The sequence below is a fragment of the Lampetra fluviatilis genome, chromosome 31, assembly GCF_964198595.1.
Source record: "Lampetra fluviatilis chromosome 31, kcLamFluv1.1, whole genome shotgun sequence".
Taxonomy (NCBI): domain Eukaryota; kingdom Metazoa; phylum Chordata; class Hyperoartia; order Petromyzontiformes; family Petromyzontidae; genus Lampetra; species Lampetra fluviatilis.
The window spans coordinates 2,084,747-2,112,190 of NC_136305.1; the positions used below are offsets into that span (position 1 = coordinate 2,084,747).

Genomic DNA, 27,444 nt, shown 5'->3' on the forward strand with positions numbered 1-27,444 from the left:
CAAAATGTAATTTTCAGAACAGCGTTCGCGGACTGTTCGGGGGCCCAAACGGAGCGCCGCGAAAGGCCCTACTCGGATTGCGAGCGAGTGGATGAATCAAGCCCCCACCCCCCCCCTTTCTCCCTCTCTCAGCCACCACCCCCGGCGGACTTGCCAACAAAAGCTCTTTTGCTGTTATGCGGCAAATTGACAAAAAAATAAATGGTGTACACGCGTGCCTGGTGTGCTCAATGTCTGGGGGCAGCTCCCCCACCCCCCCCCCCCCCACATTTTTTGTCGGGTGGAAGAGCATTGATTGCGCCCATCAAATTAACGCGGAGTAATGGTGGTCTCCAGCCTCGTGCACGTTCCGCACAAACCTCATGAATCATCTCGTTAGGGCCGTTTGGCCCCTTGCGCTCGATGCGGCGCGGCTGGGAGGGGGTGACTGGGAGGTAAAGGTGAAAGGTGGGGTGCCGTCCTTTCGCACGTGTCCTGCTCTAAAGGGTGTGTCCATCAAGGTATCATCCATTACGAACGATATTATCATTAGCCACTCGCACGGCTGTCGCGGTGGTGTTCGTGGTCAGCGCGCGATGGGCTTGCAGTCTCCCGGCGTGGAAGTTTGAAACAATGGTGCAGGTTTCTCAAAGTCAGCCCCCCCCTCCCACCTCTGTCCATCCAAGAGAATAAATGGATGCACCGCAGTTAGTCGATTGGTCGGTCGTGTGGTGGGGTAAAGAGTGGGTAATGTCTGGCCAGCGTGGCCTCTCGTGGGGCCCTCTGAAGCTCTCTCCAGTGGAGGCCCTTCAGGTATCAGCGGCGTGAGCAAGAAATTGCAGGGCGGCGCCTTTACCCGTCGACTTTGAATTCGACAGCAATGAGAGCGAGAGGTCGAAAAAAAGAAAAAGATCCACGACCTTATCGTGAACAAACTTTTGGGGTCAGTGCGGTGAACGAGCACCCATGAACGCAGGCACGGGATACAAGGGGTGGAAGCGCCACGCCCGGCCACCTTTGTCTCCCCAGTGCTGATGCTTTACACACTGCACCAGCTACTCATTTAATAATAATAATAATAAACATGTATTTGTAAGGTGCCTTCCACTAATGCCTCTAATGTCTTAAGGTTAAGTTGACACAGGGAGGCTCTGGACTGATTAAAATATTTTCCACTCTTATTGGGTCGTGAGAGGCACGGAACCTCAATGTGAGGGCGAGTTTGAGTGAGGGAGAGGCTTTCCTTGGGTGGATCGATTGCGCTGTGGTTAGCACACTGCACTATGAATACGGCTACCTGAGTTTGATTCCCACGCCTGATACATATCATTGGCAAGTGACATGTCAACCAGTTCTGGTTAGTCCCCTTCACCAACCTCCAGTAGCCAGTGTGGTGAAGTATGGTCAAACAATCCCCATGACTGACACGGCACGGAAAATGCCTTCATCCAGCAGTGGATTGACAAAGCCCTGCAAATTATTAAAATATTAGCTTCGGTCTTGCTAACTGGTTACTACATTCAAGAGATAACTGTGGTGGTTCAGTGATTGGAACACTGAGCCAGTACTGCTCAAAGGCTGAGTTTGAACCCAGAGCCCCGCCCCCCTCACTCCCGATACGTTCCATTCATTGGCTACCACATTCTGATGAGCCCCCCCCCCTCTCCTCCCCCCTCAACTTGCTTTTAAGCGATTACATCTTGAATCATTGCCTCACTTGATGCAGATAATCCGGCTGTGACGGTCCCACCTGATGACGGAGACTTGTGTTGCCTCCGAAACGTCGTGATTTTTATTTTATTTTATTTTTATTAATTTTGATGTTTTACCTACGTGACTTTACCGAACAAACCTAAGAATTTGAACCCAGAGTTCACCCGCATATGGAAAAACTTCGCTCTTAAGTACAGGGAGTTATTGGTCTCAGCCTGATCGCCGATGACTGCACAAAATACCCGTCATATTGTATTGGATGTTGTCATTACATGGGTTAAATCCCCAGTCTGAGAATTGATTCAATATTGATTCAATTCCCATGCAACGAAAATGTATTTGCATTCGGTCATGTGAGATCGTGACGCGGGCGTTTCGGGAGTGACTCTGTGATATTGCTTTCTGCCGGTCGTAATTCGTCACACGTGGACATTGCACTGCTCTGCTAAAGTTCTAAACTGAGATGCCTTTGCTGTGCACTTCTCGTTGCTGACTCACAGCATGACGCCCGTAACCACAGTTGGAATACACATTGGAAAGGGTAAAACAACACACACACACACATACAAAACAAAAAAGTTACGTGAACACAAACAAACACCGCAGTTGAGATTGGCCTCCATCGCGCTCTGCGTGTCCGTGTGCTCATGGCCCCCGACTGCTGCTCGCTCCTGCGGGAGGGCGCCCCGTTCATCCCGCGCCTCCTACCGCCACCAATCCCTGGTTTTCCCAGGATCGTCCTCTTGGTTGCATTCTTTTAGGGTAGCTACCCTGCGACATTGTGAGTTGCATAATAATGCACCGCTCAAGGCAAGGCATTTAGATGTAGTTCTTTGCCACCTGATGACATCTCCTGCGGGTTTTCCTTCTTGTAGTTGTTGTTTTGTTTCTCTTGAGAAGGCACGTCTGCCCCCGTCGTAGTAGCAGTAAAAGCGTGAACTATCACGCTTACCAGAAGTCGACTTTGAATTCCCAGCCATTGTTAGCGGGATTAAAGGGACCCCCGGCGGCCCGTGACGCACAGCGCCGCGCCAAATTAAAATAAGGTGAGCGTCCTGTGCCCTTCTACTTAATTATGAGTGGGTGCTTTTTGTTGTGAAACTGCAGTCATCGCTATAGTTGCGTGTTCAGACGCCCCCCCCCTCGTGACACATTTATTGACGGAGAAAAGTTCTTCTCTCCGCTCTTCCCAGCAACGCCAGTTCCCAGCAGTGAGCGCGGGCGGGCGAGAGCGAGGGGAGGGGGGCGAGAGCGAAGGGGGGGCGAGGGCGAGGGGGGGGCGAGGGCGAGGGGGGTGCGAGAGCGAGGGGGGGGGGGGCGAGAGCGATGGGAGGGGGCGAGAGGGGGAGGGGCGAGAGCGAGGGGGGCGAGAGCGAGGGGAGGGGGGCGAGAGCGAGCGGGGAGGGCGAGAGCGAGAAGGGGGGGGGGGGCGAGAGCGAGAGGGGGGGGGGCGAGAGCGCGCGCGCGTGCACGTCCGCGACATCAACAGGAGTGTGAGGCGCTTCGCTATACAAGTCCTGGGCGTCACGTGATGCATTCCTCGTGCTGTTCACGCGTGCCGTGGCCCTCAATGTCGCCGTTTCATCTCACGCGTTTTCCCGCAGCAGCAGCAGCTTGGCGGTACTTACGAAAAACACAACAAAAGACCTCTGCGTTGTGCAGCCCCTGTCCCGAAATGTTAAATTCGGTAATTGAAGAAGAACGTGTTCACGGTTGAATTTAAAGGCTGCATTTTTAAATATCCATCTGCCTCGCCTCTGTGACTCAGCCTCACTCGACAGAGACGCTTTGGAGGGTTGCCACTTCCTTCTGTGCGGAGCAGCAGACAACCAGTCACGGTGGCTGTCAGTGCCCTGGTGAAGGTACAGTCGTCGTCGGCTAGAGGACGCTTCCTTGATATTGGAAACTGCGTTTTCGCTGTTGTCAAGTTGACGTGGATCAGTTCGGCCCGGTGTGTTCATATCCAACACAGCGGCGATTAAAGTGACGGCTGTGGCGATTCAATTGACCTGGAGCAGTCCGGAACCTTGTTCCGGGAATTATTTTTGGCATGCCACATCCATGTCCGCCTTACGTTGTCATTAACCTGTGAAGAGGATTACGTGGAATATCTGGGCTACACTCATTTGGAATGGCTGGACGACATTGCACTCCGATCGTGCTTTTGTAGTGCTGCTTGTTGTTGTCACGTTCTTATCTGCCCCGACTGGATATCTGTGAAAAAGGGCTTCATAGCTCATCGGATTCCCCCAGTATAAAAAAGGTTGGCTATGTACGGTGCGAAAGAAGTTCAACATGCACACACGTGGGCTTGGGCAGGACATGTTGCAGCAGGGATGATGGCTGGTGGTGGGCATGAGCAACGGAGTCAAAATTTTAATTTGTATTGATACTGGAGAAACCCGATAAACTATACAGCTCTTTGTTACAGATGCCCGGCAGAGTGACAGCCAAATGAGAGAACTCGTCCGAGAGGATGGCAACAGTGGGAGACGGAGCAACGAATCAAAGTGCGTACAGGAGCGATATGGATCGTTGTATCTCAAGGCCGTGAGAGATGGCGACGTCTTGGGGAGGCCTTCATCAAGCAGTCGATAGATCGTGGCCGGGGACGATCCCCTACATTGAGTACCTGTTTGATTGTGATCAGCGTTGGCATTGGGGAGACAGAGACAGATTTGTGTACATGATGCTAATCCCTACCATCACTTTCTGTTCGCTAACACCACTTGCCCCTGAAGTCAATAAGGCTAAATGGGGGATATTTGTCTTTGTACTTTATAGGCTGTGTAGGTTTCTTTGACGCATCTCGTTGTATTGGTTAGTGATGCTCTAAACGCCACAGAATCTCCAGACGTATTGAGACGCTTTAAACCAGTAGCGGTTTTGTCCACTTTTTGGCTTTGAGTTCACTGGAGGCAATTAATTTGGTTCAACGATGATGGGGATTGAATATTTATAAGTGTTTAGAATGACAATATTAAAACCCCAACTCGTAATTTTTAAGGGCCCAAATATTTTTTTTTTCATATTTTGCTGTTTATGAGTATAGACTTGACAATAATTATTCAAAATATCAGATGTCTAGCCCATCTACAGCATCATCAATCGACGACCAAATCACCCTAAATGTGTAAAATCTCACAAAATCTCAGAAACAGAGTTGAGCCTGTTTATCACCTGGATGGATGACCACCAGGGCTTTCCATGTGAATCACATTGCCATCACCAGCCATGCCCAATCCACTGCTGAATGATTTGTAAAATTCATCCAAAACTCGGGAGGAACTCATCACATGTACACGACCCCTGTGCACTTTCACCGAAATCCGCGCAGAGCGTTTAATGAAAAATAAACTCTCCGCCGCCCGGAGGAAAGCAACCACAATTAGGGAAACGCTTTACGTTATGTGGGGGACCGACCCCTCAATTTAAATTAACTTTTTTTTTTTCTGAAGCGAGCCGGGGGGGGGGTATCGGCATGGGAAATTGCGCACACCGCTCCACCCGCGGACGCGGTGTCTGTGCCGTGCGTGATTAAGCGACGGGTCGCCCCGCACGCGAGGTTAAACCACGTGCGCCCCGTGCCACGCTGGACAACAACAAACAACAACAACAACAACAACAAAAAGACAACCACCGACTCTATCTATTCGCCACACTTGGTCAGTTTCCCGCAGAGGAGCCCATCCGCGGACACATTTGCAAGAGAAGGAACATCGCCAGTTGCAGCGGATCGGAACGTCGCATTTCCGACTGTCGCACAAAAGATAGACTAACAAAGACAAAGATCCCCCGTATAGCCTTCACATACTGTTGGGGCAAGTGCTGTATAGCCTTCACATACTGTTGGGGCAAGTGCTGTTCGCGAGCACCCATGAAGGCCAGAATGGCACACGAGTGGGTGGATGAGTGGCCAGGACCACGCCCGGCCGCCTTTGCCTCCCCAGTGGTAACGTTTACACTGCACCATGTACTGATTTGAGGCTGAGTCGACCTGTGGGAAGCCGAAGGACCGGTTCAAATAATCGTCACTGGTTGTGGCAGTGAGCGGGAACCGAACCCCGGGTCGCCGGGTTCATAGCGCGGCGTGCTCACCGCTACCCAACCGCCCCCCCACACACACACACCCACGCACCCACTCCCACACACCCACACAAACCCACACACACCCACCCACCCACACCCACACCCACCCACCCACACACACACCCACACACCCACACACACACGCAAACAAACCCACACACCCACACCCACACACACCCACCCAGACACCCACACCGAATGGGACACGCGACGTGATACTGCACCGTCAGAATGGGTCTACGGACAGCACTGGGCTGTCCAATGTAGGCCATGGGTTGGAGCAGAAATTTGTACCACCTGTAGAGCGGCCAGACTTCCGTTTATCAATGTATTTCTCCCGCCCAATACGAGTGAATTACTTGCTAACCCAGCAACGTCAAATGGTTTTCGCACAATTCACCGTTCTTGCCCACGTAAAGAAATTGGAACCAGCAAACAGGAACCAGGTGGTACTAACGAGTTGAATAACTGGTCCGGGTTGAACTTCTTTCGCACCGCACGTAGCCGTGATGTGCAAGATTGGAATCTTAATTTAAAAAAAAAGGAACAAAGGCAGGCGCGTTTGAGATGTGGTGTTACACATGAATACTGCGGGCACCACGGACAGAACACGGAACAAATGACTGGATGTTGGCAACGCTCGGCTGTGAAACGGGAACTCCGCGCCGCACACGAAAACCGAGACGGCGACCTCGTTGGACAACGTCTTCCGCAGAGCCGGAGGTTGTCCTGAGGATGACCACCGGGTCGAGATGCTGGCCTGCCACGGGGCAGCGCGCACGCCGGACTCGCAATGTCAGAGGTCACCGGTGCGGTCGTCGAAACAACGGACACGTTTCTTGAGTCCACCGCTTCGGTCCACCCAGCAGAGAAAAAAGACAAAGATCCCACGTATAGCCTTAACAGACTGTAGGAGCAAGTGCTGCTATAGCCAGCACCTATGAATGCCAGAACGGTACACGAGGGGTTGGGTGGCCAGCTCCAAGCCTTTGTCTCCCTAGTAGCAATGTTTACACACCGCACCAGGTACTCATTTGAGGCTGAGTCGGCCTAGGGGAGGCCCGGGACCGGCTCAGATAACCGCTACACTACCGCTCCCCGCAGTGCATACGCACACACACACACACACGTACACACGTACACACACGCACGGGGACATCACTGTCGATCGGCAAGTCGCGCGCGCGGTGGGGCACATAAAGCGGCATTAGTCCCACATGGGACATCTGGCCAGCGTGGGAGCGTGGCACCTCCGATTAGCACGGTTGGCTACGTACGGTGCGACAGAAGTTCAACGTACATGCACATACTATACGTGGCCAACGTTCCCTCCAGAGGGGCTCTCAACAGCGTGGCCCTCGAGATCTCCCCCGAGTCGAGACGCTGCTGCCAACAGCGGCGCCAGCGAACAATTGCAGGACCGCGCCGTTACATTTGACTCCTGGTCAGAGATTCCGGGGTGGGCCCGGGGAGGCGATGGACGGACGACGGGAGCGAGTGGACAGCGATGCAGATTGACAACGAGGCGGGACTGGCGGAGGACGAATGCGAGGTCGAGGGAGGTGCTGTCACGAGTTCTCTGGAGAGAGGGGGCAGCTCTCTGGAGAGAGGGGGCAGCTCTCTAGAGAGAGTGGGCAGCTCTACACGGCGCCCGCGTGCACACGGTCACGTCAACTGTCGCCATGGCAGCTGTCACAGTTGCGTGTGTGTGTGTGCGTGTGTGCGTGCGTGTGTGTGCGTGTGTGTGTGTGCGTGTGTGTGTGCACTACGATGAAGCGGTGATGTAGCGTTTAGCGCTACGCTTGCGCTACGAAGCCGGCGACCCGAGTTCGATCCCCGCTCACGGCCAACACCGTTGACGATTATCTGAATCGGTCCTCGGCCTCCCCTAGGTCGACTCAACCTCAAATGAGTACCTGGTGCTGTGTGTAAACATCGCCACTGGGGATGCAAAGGCTGTCGGGCGTGGTGCTGACCACCCACCTCCTCGTGTACTGTGCCGGCCTTCATAGGTGCTACTCGCTAACAGCACTTTCCCCAACAGGTCTGTTTAGGCTATACGGGGGATCTTTGTCTGCACCAGGATGGAGGGGTTGTTTTTGTTGTCTTTCTAAATGCCGTGTCACGTGCGGTCCGTGGGGTTGTCGCTCGCGAATGCAGACGAGCGCACCGCGCCGCTCAAATGTGCAGCTCTTTAGACACGTGGTGCCATCTTGGCGTCGGGGTGAAACTCTTTTCAACCCATGCTTTGAATATTTTGCCATCATGTGGATTTGTCCAAAATTCAGATTTTCGGAGGCTTCCTTTTACCCGAACCTTTGCGCGGATGAGTCACCCGGGGAGGTGGAGGAAAATGAATCGTGTAACCGATGCTTTGCTGTGTAGATTTAGGGATCAGGCTGAGCGGATGAACGCAGCAAATAGGATCTGTCCCATCACCCCCACGTCAGCTCGGATATGAAGCATGGGGAATGTACCAGTTTCTTACACTATTTTTTATTTTACATGAAATAGACGCAGGCATTACAAGGACCCTTGTAATATGTTTTTTTTTGTGGTTGCAAACAATAGCCAGTGAGTTTACTGTGGCAGTCTAACTATTTGCCTCTCTCAGTGGACGTAGATAATGTTGAATTAGTCGACTTGCCCAAGGTGAATTTAAACAATTTGACCAGAAATCAAACCTATAACTTTTTGATTGTTGTGTCTTCGCCATCACGTCTCCTTTTAGCGGTGGGGCTAAACGAGCAGCAGCACTTCCCGCTGTGCTCACACCATTGCTGGAGAGAGCCCCTCAATCAGCGGTGCTTCTCAAACTTTGTTTGGTCCGCGGACCACCCAGCCAGCCCCCACACCCAGCCCCCACACCCAGCCCCCACAGCCCGCCCACACACCCAGCCCCCACACCCAGCCCCCACAGCCAGCCCCCACACCCAGCCCCCACACCCAGCCCCCACACCCAGCCCCCACAGCCAGCCCCATACCCCCCCTGGTGACAAAACGCATTCACTTCTCTCTCCAAACATCAGTAATACAAAATTATTCACATTACCGGAGTATGTATATAGTGGGGAATTTAGATCTGCGGGTAGTTTAATCGGGATAGTTTACCTGACTTTTTTTTTTCAATTAAATATTTTGAGAAAAATATTTTGAGAAAAATATTTACGTCTGAAACATGTATATATCTGAAACAACGTTGTCATTATTTACGAATCAACCTGCGTTTGCATCACATCCCCGCGGTCCAACTGGAGGACCGTCGCGGACCGCCTGTGTGGTACCGACGACCACACTCTGAGAACCACGTCCCTAGGAGGAATTTTGGCCTACTCTTCCGCGCGGGCCAGATGTCTTGGAAGATCGTTTTCGCCGCCATAAAAACGAATGGTTACCAAGTTGATACGGAAGAATTGCGGTGAAACCTACCGAATGAATTGCAGGAAATATATATTATTTAATGAGAGGAAATTTACGTTTTATGCTACGTACAATGTATTCAGTGAAGCGGCAACATTTGATGTATTAAATGGGGAAAAGCCACATACTGTAATTGTAGCTGTCCCATTTGGGGATACGAGTTCTGCTGGTATTTTAATACATTTTTTACATTGTAATGTTTAATTTAATTCTGTTTTTTTTTTCTGTGTAACAAGGGCATTCAATTGGAGCTGTCCAGCCATGCAGTGCTACCCAACAATTAGCACATCAAACATATATAAGAAGCGACCAAAAAAACGTAGGAATAGATTTTTTTACGCCTTAACCCAGAAAAGCACAGGGGCTCGTTGTGTGCGTTGCTGTTGGATTGTGATTATACCCTCACAAAACAAACACCGCGCCTCAAAATTGCTCAAGTTGGGATTACACAAGGCATCAGAATGAGAATCTTGATTTATCCTGGAGAAATCCGACGGGCTGCAAAGCTCTTTCTCACAGACGTCCAGCAGAGTCGGGTTAACATCGCACCACTCCACACCCACTCCATATGTGAAAACCTTGATACAGCTATCGTACTGTGACGGTTCCACCTGAAGACGGAAGCTTGTGTTGCCTCTGAAACGTCGTGATTTTTATTTTATTTTTATTTTACTTTTATTAATTACATTTTTTTACCTACGTGACTTTACCGAAAAAACCTAAGAATGTAAAAACCTGGCAGGTACCCCCTGAAAAAGAGTCTTGATGCTCGGTGAGGCTTTAGCTGGACGATAAATCATAATCCCAATAATATGCCGCAGCAGACAAAATGCAACCGCATCTCGAGGCACTGTGCAGAGACAGCGTGACTCTGCGCGTCACGGGGAAGCGAGGCTTCTTTAATGAATAGGTGCCTGGAAAGGCATTCCTGAAAACGGTGACCTATTTTTTAGCGTGTTAAAGTTTCGTCGTTTTATTTGTTTTGTTTAACACGACAGAAGAGGAACATGTCAATAAAGTACGTGTCACAGACACAACAGTGAGCGGGGGGGGGGGTGAAATCTAATGGTCGTAACAATAATCTCAACGTGTACCTCGACACCGCACTATTCGCTCGCTTTCGACGAGAGAGGGAGGACGACTGAGAGACGCGAGGAGGAAACAGTCACGAGCTGGGGGGCGGTCACGCGGTGAGCCGGCGTCAATAACTCCGCCGTGCTCGATATAAACTAAACTATACACGATGTGCAGGCGTTATCGGTCAACTTACGAGTGTTTACAAGTGCGAGGAAACTCGAGCGCTCGGATAAAAACCCCACATTTTTTGTATGTACGGAACGTATGTTGAACTTCGTTCGCACCGTACGAAAGCCAACCGTCCTAATCGGAGGTGCCGGTAACTTTTGCATTGTTCTGGCAAGCCGTTGCTGTAGCCGCTACAGCACCTCCCGGACGCGAATCGCCCACGTGAAGTGTGCGTCGCGACATTGTGTGCGACCCACCAACTCTCGCTTCCTCTCCACAATGCTGGATTGCAGGCCACGTGCAGTATGATGACCGCCATCACCCGGCAAGAGTTCGCGGACGCCAGGACGATTGGGCAACACCGAGGGCTCGGATTCTGAATGCGCAACAGAGGTTACGTTTTTTTTTTGCGTGGGATGTTTTGGGGGTAGGGGGCTTTGCTCAGAACCAGTGGCGTAGTAACGAGGGAGGTCCTCGACTTACGAACACAATTCGTTCCTGAGACCCGTTCGTAAGTAGAACGGTTCGTAAGACGGAACACAGTAATCTACTGTATATTTAAATGCCCACACAAACACTCACTTCCAGCTTTGGGCTGACTCATTACATCTCGCGGAGGATCGCTCAGCTGAACAAAAAATAGTGCCGCAGTTCAATTTGCAAGTGAGAGCTCGCGTTTTAAGATAATGTTAAAAACAATAACAAATCTTTCATGGAACCTAGCTCGTGATTGCGGTTGTTCGTTAGTCGGGCAGTCGTAATTCGAGGACTGTCCGTATATTATCAGTTCGGGGGGGGGGGGGGGGATGTGCCAATCGGTCAGGTGGGGCCCCAATATTTGATTTGAATTAAATAACAATACAACGTGGAACGGAAATGAAAAAAATAATTAAAAAAATAATTGAGACCGCGTTTTAAATCATTGTTCTTCTTATTTTTTTCGGTAAAGTCACGTAGAATGGAAATAAAAACATAAAAATAAAACATAGAATGGAAATAATACAAAATAAAATAAAAATAATTATTTTTATTATTTTATTATTTCCATTCTACGTGACTTTACCGAAAAAACCAAGAAGATGAGTCCCTGCAGTCACGAAAGCTTTAAATCGAAATTTAAATCATTGTTGTTGTTCTTTTCCACTGTTGTTGAAAACACATCTCACGTTGGTTGTCAAGGGGGCCCCAGCCCGTAGCTGTGGTCACCGCGGTGGGGGGCGGGGGGGGGGTGAGGGGGGGGGCACCCCCTGCCTGCCCTGGTGCTGCTCGTTACGCCACTGCTCCGCACCCTGTTGTGGGGGCTGCGGGTTCGACAGGCGTGAAGGGTGGCCTCTATAAAAAAAAACATCTTTACGAGACAATTCATCACTCACTTTAAAAATAGCCGCTTGCTTTTTTTTAAAGACTTTCCAAACACACATGACGCGCCCAGTTTATGATCAATAAACACCGCCCCAACTTTTCTGTAATGATATTTGACTGTTTAAATCTCATCTCCTGGCTTATTTTTGTGCAATGCACCCACCGATAGGCAACCGCAAAGACAACGTGACGATTGTGTGAATGACGAAGGCGCGATGGTGCGTGCTAAGGGCACGAAACCAGCCAGGTATGGCATGCAAGCACAAATACTCTTTGTTTTTTTCGGTTAAGTAACGTAGGTAAAAAAGAATACAAATGAAAACAACTTAATTAAATCACAAATTGAATAAGTAAAATAAAAGAAAAAATTGAAAACAACTAAATTTATTTCATTTTGTATTTAATTTTATTTATTTAATTTGTGATTTAATTTAGTTTTCATTTTTATTATTTTTTTACCTACGTGACTTTACCGAAAAAAACAAAGAGTATGGATCCTTGCAGTCACGAAAACTTCAAATCTAGAATCACAAACGCGTTGCGTCTGCACACATAAATGCCAATGTTTTATGTCTATCGGCATTCCAGTGGAATGTTATGAATCAAGCAGCACGTTTTTCTTGAGCAAGCTGTGGACCGGTTTCGATCTTCTGGGTCTCATCAGCAAAAACAGCATTGCAACCACCGATACAGCAACTTTGTTTTACAATTCCGTTGCCTATTTTGCTAAAAAGAACGTTATATTTGGATAAGGGGCCGTCCATTAATGACGTCACGCACCTAGGGGGGGGGGGTCAGACATTTGTGACGATGTGTGACGAGGGGGGGGGGGGTTGAGAAATGTGACGTCACATCGAAATGCGCAACTTTAAATAAATATAGACAACACGTTTTACATAATTAAATATACTTTTTAATAAATGTTTTCTCCGCGTGACGTCATTTATGGACGGCCCCTAATGTCCTTTCAACCGTGACGCTTCGACAACTTGGAACAATTTGGCGTCTTTTAAGCAATGAACGCGTGTTCCCTCTGAGTCAACCTCAGACGAATAAGCGAAGTTAATTGCTCGGAAATGTTGAATACAGTACAATTGCTCTTGATCCCTTTATCTGGTTAAGTTTATACTATTATACTTCGTATATATCTGCTAAGTTTAACGTTTTGCCTCTATCAATCGTTTTCATTTCCTAAATACGAATTGATAAAAACAAAAATTAGCCACTAAACTTTCTTGTTGCATTATTTGCTTTGTTTTCATTCTTGTACTGTCATTTGTCTTTATTGTGGGCAGCAGAGGGCAGTGCAGGGAAATCAGACGTTGTACTGTGTATCTATGCTCCCGCTGCCGCTTCTAGCCTTCATCAACCCGTATGCACCAGCGTCGTGAAGTGTGGTAACAGCACCCACAACGACCCTCGCCCTAGCAGTGGAGTGTTCAAGGGCTGTGAGTTTGATTTTGCACACCGGATCTCCCTTGACATAGACTTGTGTTTTCAATTGCCTCGCTCTCGATTGCATCTGCATGGTTCTCGCGTACACTAATAGTGCCCTATTCAAATCGGTGCATACCCATTCGTATATATTCCAAGCTCACAATACGTACATGTCAAATCATCTATGGGGTTGTTTGTTGTGAAATCGATTTCGGTTTATGCAATGGCTTCAACGTGATCACCTCCAGCCACTAGAGGCCGCTAGACTCATCACAATGCGAACAAATTTTGAATCGAGTCACCGAGTCGAATCACTTCACCGAAAATAGTGACGGACGAGCGCGTGGCTTTGATGCACGCTGCAAATCTGGCACGTCGCGATTATCACGCCTTTCGTGAATAATTAATCGAGACCATCCTGACCAATGGGCACGCGCAACGCGCTGACATATGTTCAAAGAGCCGGCTCGTGAATACAAGTCGCGACATCTGATTGGCCGGAGCGGCCGCGAGACAAGACGGGAAAGGCTGGGGGGGGGGCTAATTATCATAATTTATTTTCTCCTACCGTGGACAGCGCCCCCAGGGAGACACGTGGACGCACGAGGCTGAATTGCAGAGAGAGAGAGAGGCGGCATTGGTGGAGGGAGGCATCGAAAACAGCTTATAGCGGCAGCGGGCTGGGACATCATACACCTGCCCCACCACCACGAGGCAAACAGGGGCGAGAAGCAGCAGTCCCTCGCTGCCTCCGCCGTCTCTGCCTTCTCTGCCTTCTCATCCTCCTCCTCGCCTATGTTGACAGAGCTGCTCGTGGTCGTGTGTGTTTACTCTCCACGGCTGGCCAAGACAAAAGAGAGACGAGAAAAGTCGCCGCTTTGATTTCCCGTCTGCGCTGGAAGAAGCGCCCATTCCTTCCCAGCACGTGTTGACTCTGTTGTTAGCGAGAACAATAGCGAGAACATTAGCGAGAACAATAACAAGCGCGCTTATTGTTGCTGGTGTTATTCTTTTCCCCTCTCTCCTTTATAAATGAGAAAGTATAGTCGCTTTCAGATATGATTTTGTAAAAAAAAAATGATGGTAATAGTCTTAAACAAGTCGTAAGACTGTAGCAGTTGAACATTCGGTGATAGTTTAAATGTAATCGTCACGACTGCGAGTTTTCGTGACGAATCTTGAGTAAGTGCGTTTCTATAGTGTAGTGGCATTCTGCTAATCGGGTCGGTGTGTAACCACCGGCATAGCCAGCGTGAGCTTGTGTTTGTCTATCATAGCGTACGGATCCTTGCGTAGCCACCTCGGCAGGTAGGGTTAGGCGTGTGCATACATACGTCTAGCCCAATCTGTGTCCCTGTATAGATTCACACACACACACAAAGCTACGGCGTCGTGTCGCCGTGTATTTAGTCTCTGCAAGCGATGGATGTGCTGGCCAGCCACAGCATCTTTCACGAACTGCAGCTGGTGCACGACACGGGTTATTTCTCTGCTCTGCCGTCTCTCGAAGAAAACTGGCAGCAGGTAAGACGAGAGAGAGAGTGTGAGAGATGGTGTGTGTGTGTGTGAGCGGCGTGCGTGTGTTGCCAGTCTCGTGTTGCATGTATCATGCGAGAGTGTGCGGCGCATGTAAGCTGGTGATGTGTGTTCGCATTGCTTCAGCGGGAGCGGTTAGCGCGCTGCGATTTCGCAGACACACGACGAGTTCGAATCCTGGCCACGGCCAACAATCAGTGCCGAGCGATGTTTCTGTCTTAACTGCTGCTGGGCCTCCCGTAGGTCGACTCAGCCTAAATACGTAGCTGCTGCGTTATATGATTACGTTGTTATTATTATGTCAACGTCAGCACTGGGGAGACGAAGGCGGCCGGGCGTGATTTTTGCGCCGGTTCAGACCTAAATAGGTGCGCGCTAGCAACACTTGCTCCACGAGTCTAAAGACGATAGGGCTATCTTTGTCTTTGCTCGTGGTTGGTGTGTGTGTGCTTCTTTTGTGCTCCGTACTTATAGGTGCTCGCTAACAGCACTTGCTCAAACAGTCTTGTGCCAGCTTAACAATACGCTGCCAAGCTTAGCAGTGTTCATTAGGATGCTGTCTTTCCGATAGCCCTGTTCTTCACCTGGGGACGGACGGCTTCTTGCGTTGTGGCCGAAACGTCGTGAGAATTGTATCTGATTATGTTTAATTTGTATTTTATTATTTACCTTCTACGTGACTTTACCGAAAGAACCAAGAATACAGGCTATGCTGGTTATGCGGGAGACCTTTGTGTTTTTTTTCGTGATGTGGGTTTAATGTATGACATGTGATGTGTGTGTGTGTAATATGTGAAAGATGTGTGCTGTCTTGTGAGTTGTGTGTTTTTGTCATTTGATATGTGAATGATGTGCACCACGTGATCTGTCTTTCGTGTGAGTGTCATGTGAGTGGTGTGTATCATGTGAGATGTGTGTGTGCATTGTGGGTGTCATGTGAGTGATGTGTGCATGTGTGTATCTGTGTATTATGTAAAGTGTGTGTATGTGTGTCACATGAGTGAGTTGCTTGTCCATCGCCAGTGATGTGTGTGTGTCATTGTCATTAATATCACGCTCTATATCATGTGATGTGTGTGCCATTGTCATTAATATCACGCTCTATATCATGTGGTGTGTGTGTCATTGTCATTAATATCATGCTCTATATCATGTGATGTGTGTGTCATTGTCATTAATATCACGCTCTATATCATGTGGTGTGTGTGTCATTGTCATTAATATCATGCTCTATATCATGTGATGTGTGTGTCATTGTCATTAATATCATGCTCTATATCATGGGATGTGTGTGTCTTGTGAGAAATGTGTACATATGCACCATGAGTGATCTGTGTTAATTTGCGTATTGTGTGCGAAATGTCACGTGACAAGTGAGTGATGTGCGTATCACCTGAATGATGTTTGTGTCATGTGAGTGACATGTGTGTGCATGTATGCGGGGAGCGGCGTCGCAGTGGTTCGTGCGCTGCGCTACGAACCGGAGATCGTAGCCAACATCGGTAAAAAAAATAATACCTGGTGAGATGTGTAAATGTCAGCATTGGGGAGACAAAGGCGGCCTGGCGTGCTGCTGGCCACCCAACTATTCGCATGCCGTGCCGGCCTTCATAGGTGCTCGCCAACAGCACTTGTCCCAACAGCCTGTAACAGGCTATACGGGGGGTCTTTGTGTTATATTCTTAGGTTTTTTCGGTAAAGTCACGTAGGTAAAACATTACCATATTAGTAAAAAAGTGTGCCGTACTTGGCCCTAACCCCTCTCCAACCATTATATATACGGAGTGGTAGCTCTTGTAATCTCTCATTTACGTGATACAGCTGTCGTGGCTGTGACGGTTCCTCCTGAAGACGGAAGCTTGTGTTGCCTCCGAAACGTCGTGATTTTTATTTTATTTTACTTTTATTAATTTTAATGTTTTACCTACGTGACTTTACCGAAAAAACCTAATAATATGAATCCTTGCAGTCACGAAAGCTTCAAATCTAGAATCGTTGTGTTATGTTTGTAAAGCTACTAAAACCCTCATGGCAGACAACGATATGGCGAGACATTCATTCAGCAGTGGATTGACGGGACTGTAAATTAATATTATTCCTATCATGTGCGTATGTCGGCGAGTGATGTGTGTGTGTGCGTCTTTGAGAAATGTGTGTGCATGTCATGTGAGCGGTGAGTAATGTGTTGCTTTTCATATGCCTGCCATGTGAATGCTGCCGACATGGAAGACGTGTGTGTCGTTGTGTATGAATGATGTGTGTGGTTGTATGTGCATAGCAAGCCATATCAATTGTAGCCATCCCTTGTTGTGTGTGTGTGTGGTTTCTAATCCGAGCCATTGTTCCTGGTAGCATATACAATTCATACCAAAAATGTTTTTCAACAAGGTGGAATAATATAGAACAGCATTATTGCATAGATGATTCTGTTAAATGGGACAATGCTATATACATTATATATAGCGTGTTTGAAAGTGTTCAGTGCAACCTGTGTTCACATTTTAGAATAATATTTACGATGCACTGTCAGTTTTATATGTGTGTGTGTACGTATTGCAAAGTGTGTAAACACCGTGTACAGAAGACGCTGTGTACACAGTGACATACCACAGTATTTAAAACCCTACCCTGGCTGTATTTGCACAGAAAGCACATCATCTTGATGTTTGCATTAGAATATCGTTTCGCAATGCACAAATCTCGTTTTAACAACATCATGCGGGAAAAAATGACTGCTGGATTAATTAACTAATGGATAATTATGTTTTTAAACATTCAATCATTCATACGAAATCACAGCCCTTTGTCAATTCACGGCCGAATAGATTTCCCCATCCAGTCTCAGTCATGAGGTTGTTTGACTATACTTCACCACCCTGGTCAATGTGGATTGGTGGTGAAAGTGAAGGGATTTTGTGGCGGATGGTCGGGTGCGAGGCATCATTCGCCACTTGTGTTGGTCAGGAGTCGAACTCGTTTCTGCTGGTTCCAAAGTGCAGCGCAGCAACAAGCCGTGTGTCACGAGTACCCCTGCCAATTTAAAGGGATCTAAAATAAAAATGTTGTTTGCTATTAAAGCCAGCACCAGACGAGAGCATGCAGATGCAGCGCACAAACACACGGCAGCAACAATAAAAATAATCGCGTGGCTAGAATCACTCAAACCCCGCGTGTTTCTCTACGGAAAGAAAACCCTACTCAATAATTAATGGGCCTAATGTCTGGGCCGCTCCACAAACTACAGTAATAATAAAAATATAACCCCCCCCCTCTACCCACCCACCCCTCTCACACCGAGACACTGCTGGGGGAAGGTGGGAGTAACCAACCCCCAAGCCGTGGCACATTTATATCTATACCTCGGGGGTGGGCCAGTGCGTGGCATTGAGAGGAAATTTATTCTAAAAAAAAGCTTTTGCGGTCGATTGAAAGCTATTTCATATGAAGCTCCTTTTCGCAGCCCATAGAAAAAAAGTTGCGTCTGGTTTATTATTAACGTATTATTATTTTCGCTGGTGTTTTCAGCACAATTTGGTTGCTTCAAATGCCCTTGATCAATGTTTCGCCGTGCACCTCGAATGCCCCCTCCCAGCCCCCCCCCCCCTGCACCTCCTCCCAGCCTCCCCCACCCCGGTCAAACCCATGCACATTTTGCTTTTAAAATAATAATTTCGAGCGGGGCGGGTGGATGGATGTATTTGTGAACACTGGCTGCTATGGGGCTTTTGTGCAGCATCGCTCGTCTGTGCTGCGTCTTCCCGAATGTGTGACATCGGCAAACCCGAAGTTGCATGAATTGTACACGGCTTAAGGTTGATTTAAAATACGTTGCAACATTGCACAATGTGTTAAGAATGCATCTCGACACTTTATGAATCCAAATCGTATGCATTACATTTTGGATTTTGGAAGTGTCTAAATTCAACCGCATTTTCTGCTCTGTACTTCTATTTGGTGAGAGCACGCTTCGAAGACAGCGCGTCCAACCCTTCTGCTTTCAAGGGGGACTTGAACTGGAGCTCAGTAGATGCGACGCAGAAAACTACACAAATGTAGAGCGTCCGCAAAATATCACTCGTTATTATTATTTGCGAAAACGGCAACAGCAACAACAAAAAAACAACAAAAAATTCCATCCCTTTTTAAGAGTCGTCAGCAGCGATAGATTCATGTACACGAGCAGCATTCGACAGCCAACATTGTAAAGCCACGCTAATTTGAAATCTGAAACAACGACGAGCGTATAAGCAGTACCTATGCAAGCCGGGCAGCGGCGCATTAATTTATTTTTTGAGGGGGGTGAGTTGGGGGGACCCTCCATCAATAATTGAAGAGGTTTTTTTTTTGTGTGTGCGCACAATCTGTCACGCTGCATTGAAGTTATAAATGTGAACGTCGCAGTTATTAATTTACTAAACGTTGTTATCCAAATGTATTTGCCAGCAAGCCTGCTTGAGCGCTTAATGAACACTGAGATAAGACCCGTGAGAAGAAACCCAACGGTGGTTTTTAATTTTTCATTCTGGGCAATTGAATGACATTTTTGTTGCATTTAGGGACTGCGTTGGCAGTGGTGTGCAAGAAGAATGAATAAAAAAACCTCACCATCCCCAACACTGCCTGATAACAGGAAGACATAAAATGCTTTTTGTTGTTTGGTAAAATAACCCCTGCGGACAGCACAGCATGCAGAGGCCCTTATCCAGCAGTGGATTGACAAAAGGTCTGGCTGGGAAAGCGGTGGGTTAGGTGGGTGCGGTGGTTGGATTGACTGCTGTATGAACCGGGCGACCTGAGTTAGATTCCTGGACACGTCTAACAAAAGTGGTGAGTTATACCTCAACCTGTCCTGGGCCCACTCCCATTCAACAGCCTACACTGAGCAGCATGGGTGAAGTATGGTTAAACAACCACAATGGTTGACATGGAATGGAGAGGCCTTCATCCAGCAGTGGATTGGCAAATCGCTGATAATTAAGCTATAGTTGGCTGAAGTTTGGGTAAACGACCCTTAATTGCCCTTGTTAAGAAGAGTTATTGCCCAAAACATTTGATCACACTTGGGATATATTTTCCATTTGGGGAAATACAGTAATAACAAAGTTTGTGAATAGGATAACAGTTCATGGCCATATATCTAATAGCGCAATAGTATTTTTTAAGCTTCTGCATGACACCCCCACAAAAACGTGGCGATCGTATTTCACCGATTAGTGTCGGTTTACACCTCTGCTTCCATGTCCTCCATCTGTTCTGGAGATGTCAAGACCATCACGAGACAGCCCCAATGACACCTACCCGGAAGGTCACTCTTCAACATTACCGTGCCCGCCGTCAGGCGCAATATCGGTCTCGGATTAACAGCGCACTGGGCCCTGAGCCAGGCAATATTTTGAAATTCCTAACGCTCGTCTCGTGGGCCGGCGCCGTTGCCTAGGCTCCCCTCTGCCGGGCCCCGCGAAGGAGGACGCAAAAGGCAGCTGCTCACACCGGCCGCGGTTTAATCAGGTCCTGGCGGAAGGGGACTCGCTAGGGTTTTGTCTCCAGCAAAGAGCTCATCGCGGAGAGGCCCTGCGCCAGACCTGGATCCGAGCAAACAGGGGGGCCCCCTGGGGAGAGCTGTCCGCCCCCCACCACCGCCGTGGATAATCCGAGCCTGCGTACGAGTGCCGAGAAGGGTTGCCCCGTTGAGAGCCTAAGCCAGGCCCGAGACGGACCCCAGCGGTGGATCCGTCTCCCTTGTGTCCTGTTGGCGCCTCTTACCCCGCATCTCCACTATGCATCCCCCCCGGCCCGCATCTCTGCACCACTCTCCTCCCTTTTGGGCTCCCGTTCAGCCTAACAGGAGGGCGAATGTCATGGTGACCAGCTGTGGGTGATGCACTCGCGCAAGCTGCTATTTCCAAGGCAGGGCTCATGGATCGTGCAGGCTTTCTGAACCTATGTTTGTACGTAGTTAAACAAAGAAAAGCAATTTCATTGTAAGTAATCGGTGTACGTCTTGTCATGGTTTGTTTTTCTCAAAGACTTTGAGCTGGTGGGTCTTGGTAACAATATAGTAATATCTATTTTGTATATACTTCAAATGTGTCATACAGACGGCGGCTTCGTGTTTTTTGAAAACCAATTCTGCTGCTCTCGGTGATGACATTTCGTAGCACATTCAATCCCCACAAAGTCTCTCTTTAAAAAAAATCACAAAGAAGACGTTTGTCCGAGGGAGAGAAAAAAATAAACGAATTCCATCAAACGGCGATGTAGGATCGCTCCAAACAATCGCAGGAATTGTTGCAGCGGCAGGCGAGGTGTGCTGTTCACTGTCAATGCCATTCACGCACCTGCACACGCACGCATCTGACACCGTCTTTAAGTCTCAAAGTTGACGCCACAAATCACGCGGTTAAACTTTCATCAAGTGTCTCTCGAGGGTGCACGTGCTGCTGGCTTTCGCCTTTCTTTTTTCAAACGGCAGGTTTGTTTTTTGTCAGCTAGCGGCATCTCTACCTGGCATCTTCTGACACCCTCAACGTCTAACACGCGCGAGGGGGCCGTGCGCTGTTCACTTTTGCCAGCTTCACTTCTCTTGGAAACATGGCTTGTTAGATTCACCCTCAGATTCTGATGTTTGTGTGGCAGCCTCGCGTGAGCCTTCCCCCTCCACCCCCCGCATGTTTTGCGTTGTCAAGGTCATCGTCGTTGTCACTGACGTGCGTCGTGCAGCACTTGAGACTGCCAAGGCTGCGAGGCTTCGGTTCAGCAGTCGAGGTTAGAATCGACGAGTCGAAACAACCAAACAGAAAACAAATATCCCCCGCCCCACTTATATAGGCGAGTGTTGTTAGCGAGCACCTATGAAGGCCAAGACTGTGGCACACGAGGCGGTGGGCGGCCAGCAACACGCCAGGCAGCCTTTGTCTCCCTCGGGGCGATGTTTACTACACACTGCACCAGGTATTAATTTGAGGCTGACTCGACCTAGGGGAGGCCCAGGACCCGTTCAGATAATATTCACTGGTATTCGCCGTTAGCGGTAATTGAAATCGGGTCTCTGGATTAATAGCGCAGCGTGCTAACCGCTACGCTACCGCTCCCCCCCCACACACACACACAGGCGTACACAAGCACACACATTCACACGAGCGTGAACCATTTCCAGCTTTATTGACTTTTCCTGGAAGTAAAAGAAGTGATTAAAGTGAGAGTCATTTAGCACAATTCACACCGTGGCTGGGCCAGTACTGCCTCGAAGGCATCACCAGTCATACACGAACCGCCTGGCAGTGTTTACCCCGCCGCGCAATGGATTGCTCCATTGGCATTGATCGCTGCATCGCCAATAACCTGCGGGAACGGTCCATTTCAATTTTTTTTCCGCTCATGGATTGCCCACCGTGGTGCCCGTCCGCTTGTGCCGAACTATCGCAGGCGCTCGCACGCCAAGCCTCGAGTGGACAGCACGTGGAAGGCGGCGCCGCCACTCCATTAGCCTCGGGCACTGCTATTGCAAAGTGCTCTGGGCATTGATGCCTGCGTGGATAACTGGAGGTTGATGGTGCGAGCTGGGAGTGCGCGTGTCTGTTGTGTGTGGACGCACGCGTGCGGGAGCCAGTGGCGCAGTGCTTGGACCACTGCGCCACGTATTAACAACCCCTGCCACCTTGGTTCGGTTTTCTCAGCCCACAGGAGGCTAACCGGCTAACGTTAGTGACGATCATCCGATTCGGTCACGGTGCCTCCCGTGAGGTCGAGTCGGCCTCGCGTGAGCCCGTTTTGTTAACATACGCACGAGGGAGACATAGGTTGTCTGGGCGTGTTGTTGGACACGCCACCCGCTTTTGTGCACTGTGACGACCTTAATAGGTGCTCGCAGATCGCACTCGCTCCGACGCATTCTGTATGGCTACGCGGCGGAGTATGGGAGAAGTCTCGATGCGGCTGTCCAGCTCTCTCCACCCTCCCGTGCCGGCTGAAACTAGGTTACAATCCCTGGGCGCTCAAATGGAATCGGAACCTGGCTTGGGGTTGCTGGTCCCAGGTTGATGTGGTGGTAAGAGAGAGGGATCGGGCAATAAACGCCGGTGAATTGGAAGAGGATCACACATCTTTATGACCTCTCGGCAAATGGAGAGAAAAGGCTTTGGGATGTCATGGTGCGGCGGGCGGGGGGGGGGGGTTCGGGCGGTGGGCGGGGGGTGACATCAAATTTGCACGCATGTCAGCTGACGGCAGTCACGCGGAGTGCATCACTAGTCCTGTGCCAATCACATGGGCAACCGCGTTCGGACACAAGTCGCTTAATCCAAGGACAAAGCGCTGTGCATTGTTTCGGCTTAATTTTTCTCATCTCAGATCTCTCTTTGTTTTACTTCTCAGCATGTGTCATATCGCAACCACGCCGTAAAGCAATGAATATTTATTAGCACAGTCTCCCATGTGTTATCTTAATTAGGGTTACAAGGCTTTGCAAAACACCCCCCACCCCACCCACCTAATTTGCCGTGCACACTCGTGAGCGTGTGTTTATTGCCAGTGAGCGACGGCGAGTGAGCGAGCGAGCGAACATTTTTCTCTCTCTCTCTCTTTGTTCCAATAACTCGAGCCCGTGCTCTCGAGTCGAGCCGTCGAAGGCGGCGGAAAAACCACTTGGCAGCAAGAAGAAGTCGTCCGTGCTTCGCCCGGTCCGAATGCTGTCCCGTCGGCCTCCCGTCGGCCTCCTGTCGGCGTCCCGTCGCTGCGCTCAACTCCTTAAGAGCCACACCTGTACGACGGGCGGCGTTGCAGCGCATAACACGAGCGTAATGTGGGATACAAACAAACGAATATTACCGTGCTGTGTACACACAACCTTCGTCGGCGACAGAGAGCTCGTCCAGATGACCTTTGCGTGAGCGTGGAGTGCTCTCGCCAATAACGTCTTGGTCATGGCGCGTGGCATTTGCTGAACAGGCACCGACTCTGGCGATGGGACCCAGGAAGGCCCACGCAGGGTCCACGCTTTGCTTGCTTGAACAAACCCTGCTTGGTAATATAGGCTCATCGACTAAACAATCTTTTTTTTGGTGTAGAGAGAACGGAGTTCTGCTTGTATATCTCAGGCAATGTCGACCTGAGATAATGGCAATTGAGTGAAAATGGACAGAATGTGGGGTTAATTTTGAAGTGTTATTATTTTAATTCTGTTGGAAAATGTGTCAAACTATGTTTCTCCTGTAGGTGTTTTGTTTGTTTGTTATTAACGCATCTGCCTCCATCCAATTCACCCCAAATCGTCCGCCTAATCGCGCCAATCTCGGCAGCTAAGCGCAGTGGAGCGGAGCCTGGCGATCGCTCGGATTGGTGATCGCCAGGGCTCGCCTTGTGTTCATCGGCATGGGGCTGTGCGGTGGCCAGGAGATGACAGTGCAGCAGTGGACTTAATCCATCTGTGTGGGGCTTTTGAGTCCTCCCCCCCCCCCGTACGTGTGGAGTTTTCTCTCTGGGTCCTGTGCTCTCCTGCCACACGACCGTGGCCCTAACACTCATTGGTGGCAGTGGCCAAAGATCCAAATGCACAAACGTCCTGAAACATAATCTTGAGACTCGGTGAGGCTTTTCTTGCGCACGTCTTTGTCCTTATTGGTGGTATTGTTTGATGTATTTTAAATTTCCCATTTTTTTTCTGGCGCAGGGGTTATGGAACCCACAGTTTCAATGGGCCTTCACATGGATTTATATTAAGGGCATTCATTGATTGAGTATTGCTTGTGAACACTTTATACAGCGAAATACCACTCATCCGATTGGATGTGGGTCAGAGCTGGGGTCTATTGCAATTACAATGGCATTGTTATCCGAAATTACAATGGTACTGTAATTGCGGTTCATTACGAATCAACGCAATTACAATTATAAATGACCCTCGGGTTCTGGATGTTGGTGGTGCTATGGTATTATCCGTGTATGGATAAACATTGATAATTTTAGGATGCATTTAATTTTTGTCACTTGCGGGGTGACCACCTTCTTGTCCATGCAGAGGCTCCGATAATCGGCTGATTTGTACCAATCGCTCCGAGTGGTGGCACTTCTTATCTGTGGATTGGGACGTGGAAAACGAGGGTTTGTGGATCGCTTAAGGGGCATGGATAATACGAAGAACAGAATGAAGTAAGAAGTGTCACACCACTCAAGTCGCATGTTAACCAAGGCTTAACGTCCCACCACTGAATATTTTTCGGGTCGCTGTGTCGGACTTGAGTAGGTGGCACGTGACTCGTATCCAGAGCCCGAGCGAGAGATAGTACACTGGTTGTGGTGGTGTCATGGGTTTACGAATCCTCTCCGTGCCACCGACGGACTCGGCCGTCGGCGCGCACTAATTTCACCGGCTCCTTGCGCCGGTCGCGCAGCGTAACCGCGCCTCTCTCCGCGTCGACCCCCCCAGACGTGCCTGGAGATGGAGCGATACCTGCAGACGGAGCCGAGCGGTCAAACCGCCGAGGCTGGCGCGGACGGGCCGGACGAGGGCCTGTGGGATGAGCTCGTCCTGCAGGCGAAGGCCGCCGGCTCTGCCCGGCCAACGCTGCCGCCGCCGCAGCCGTCGCAGCACCAGCAGCAGCAGCAGCTGCGGGCCGGCGACGCCGCGCCGCCTCCGAGCGTCGCGGCCGCGGTCAAGCAGGAGCCGGCGGCGGACGGAGCCACGGAGCTGGCGGCCTCTCTGGGCGCCGCCACCGAGTCCGTGCAGCTGGTGCCGAGGGGCCTGGCCGGGCACGAGGCCGTGACGGCGCTCACGCCGCCCTCCTCGCCCGAGCTCGCCAAGAAGCAGCACGCGCTGGCCGCCGCGGCCGCCGCGTCGACCGCCACCCCCACCACCGCCGCCGCCCCCGCCGCCGCCGTCGCCGTGAGGGCCGCCCTGCGGTTGGGCCGCAGCCTGAGTTCTCCCGTGGGCCGCGGCGGCGGCCACCACCATCACCACCACCACCATCACCACCACCACCACAGCGGCCATCAACGCCAAAGCGACGGTGACGATCGGCAGCAGAGGCTGGCGGCCTTGCCGCTGGCGCGCAGCGCGGACTCGTCGCCGGACGGCCGCCGGCGGGTTCACCACTGCCACTTCAACGGCTGCCGCAAGGTTTACACGAAGAGCTCCCACCTCAAGGCTCACCAGCGCACGCACACGGGTGAGTGGCGCCCGGCAGCGACCTGCTCGAGAGCGCGTTTGGCCGCTGGTTGCGGTGAAATTCCACGGGTCGTGCCGTCCGTGTCACGGTGGGCCGTTGAGGAGCCCGTGACGTTATCCGTGCGTGCCGGTTGTCATTGTTCACGTTCGATCAACTACTTTCAGATGAATCGATTGGGGAAACAAAAAGCCACGTGGCATCGCCGCCCCCCGTAGTGACCGACTAATGTTCACTTGCAGGATGGTGCCACGTTCAACTTGTGCCACCTTGGGGTATGGGGGGGTTGCCGCAGGGTGAATGCTGGAAGACACGGCGGTGTTGGGGGGGGGGGTTGGGGCGGGGGTGGGGGGCCAGGTGGCGGAGTGACGCGAGATGCGACGCGGGCTGCGTGGTGGCCACGGTTCGCACAGCTCTTGTCGTAGCCACGGTTGGTGGATCCCGCGGAGATCCTTGGGGTGTGTGAAGACTCTCTCTGCGGCGAGGCTGCGAGTGAGGTTGTTGCCGTGATGGTCGGTAGAGCGAGGGTGTTGGTCTAAGCTTGAGTGATTGTCTTCGCATGCGTTGGGGTTTCCTCTGAGCAACCCTCTCTGCTGCCAACACAAAAAACAAGACTCATTTTTTTTTTAAACCACGATAGACAGAGCACCACCCGATGAAAGTTTCTTGAGACTCGCTGAAGCCTTCCTGTGCTAATAAAGCTCGACTATTAAGAACACAATGGGAAGTTTTGTCAACGAAATTAGGCCATGCCATTGCGCTTGGAGCTGCAGGAATTGCGAAAGAGAGAATGTGCAGGATTGAGCTGGGAGTGCTGCCAGTTATATTGACGTGTCTGAAAAACGAATGGTTAATCAAATATTCAGCAGCTGGTTATCCGGTCGGCATTATGCTTGTGTCCGTACTGTACGCAAGTTTGCTCCGGACCGAAATGGGCTTTAAGCTGCGTTGGCAGATGTTGCATACGCTAGCATGTATGATTAATGTCAATGTGAGTTAAACTACGGAAATAAGCATTCTTCCATTTACTATCCTAAAGCCCCCCAAAAAAATCCGCCATTCTGCTGTACGGCTTATAATTGCTAATAACCTTGACTCCCATTCTCCCCCCACCCCCCACTCTTATTTAATGTATTTTCCACCACTGAGCGGGGGGGGGGGGGGTGGCTTCATCAATTGTGTGAACACCGATTATTTTAATTTCTCCTTCCGTCCACGAGGAGAGCCTGTGGCACGGTCGTCTCCGTGTCCTCCGCTGCGAACTCGGCGACCTACATTCTTCCCCGGCACAGTTTAGCGCCAGCGGTGAGGGTGATATCCAAAGACGCCCCCCTGCCTCGCCACGCGCACCCATCCTTACGGTGACCTGAACCGCAAGGGTCGAAGTGTGAACAAACAACCTCCTAAATTATACCGGTGCTGGTGAGGCTCCTTCATCCAGCAGTGGATTGACAAAACGAGCTCTACGTGGGCAAGTATACGTACTAATGGGGGGTGGAGTGGT

At 50.2% G+C, this 27,444-nt stretch overlaps 1 protein-coding gene across 1 annotated transcript in view; it reads left to right on the forward strand.

The window, feature by feature from the left end:
- Nucleotides 1-13,868: 13,868 nt before the first annotated feature.
- Nucleotides 13,869-27,444, forward strand: part of LOC144943435 (Krueppel-like factor 7) — a 41,216-nt gene continuing 27,640 nt past the window's right edge. The window contains exons 1-2 of the mRNA XM_078870849.1: nucleotides 13,869-14,769; nucleotides 25,205-25,943. Coding sequence (XP_078726975.1) covers nucleotides 14,668-14,769; nucleotides 25,205-25,943 — 841 coding nt within the window. The 5' untranslated portion in view covers nucleotides 13,869-14,667. The remainder of the gene's footprint in view (nucleotides 14,770-25,204; nucleotides 25,944-27,444) is intronic.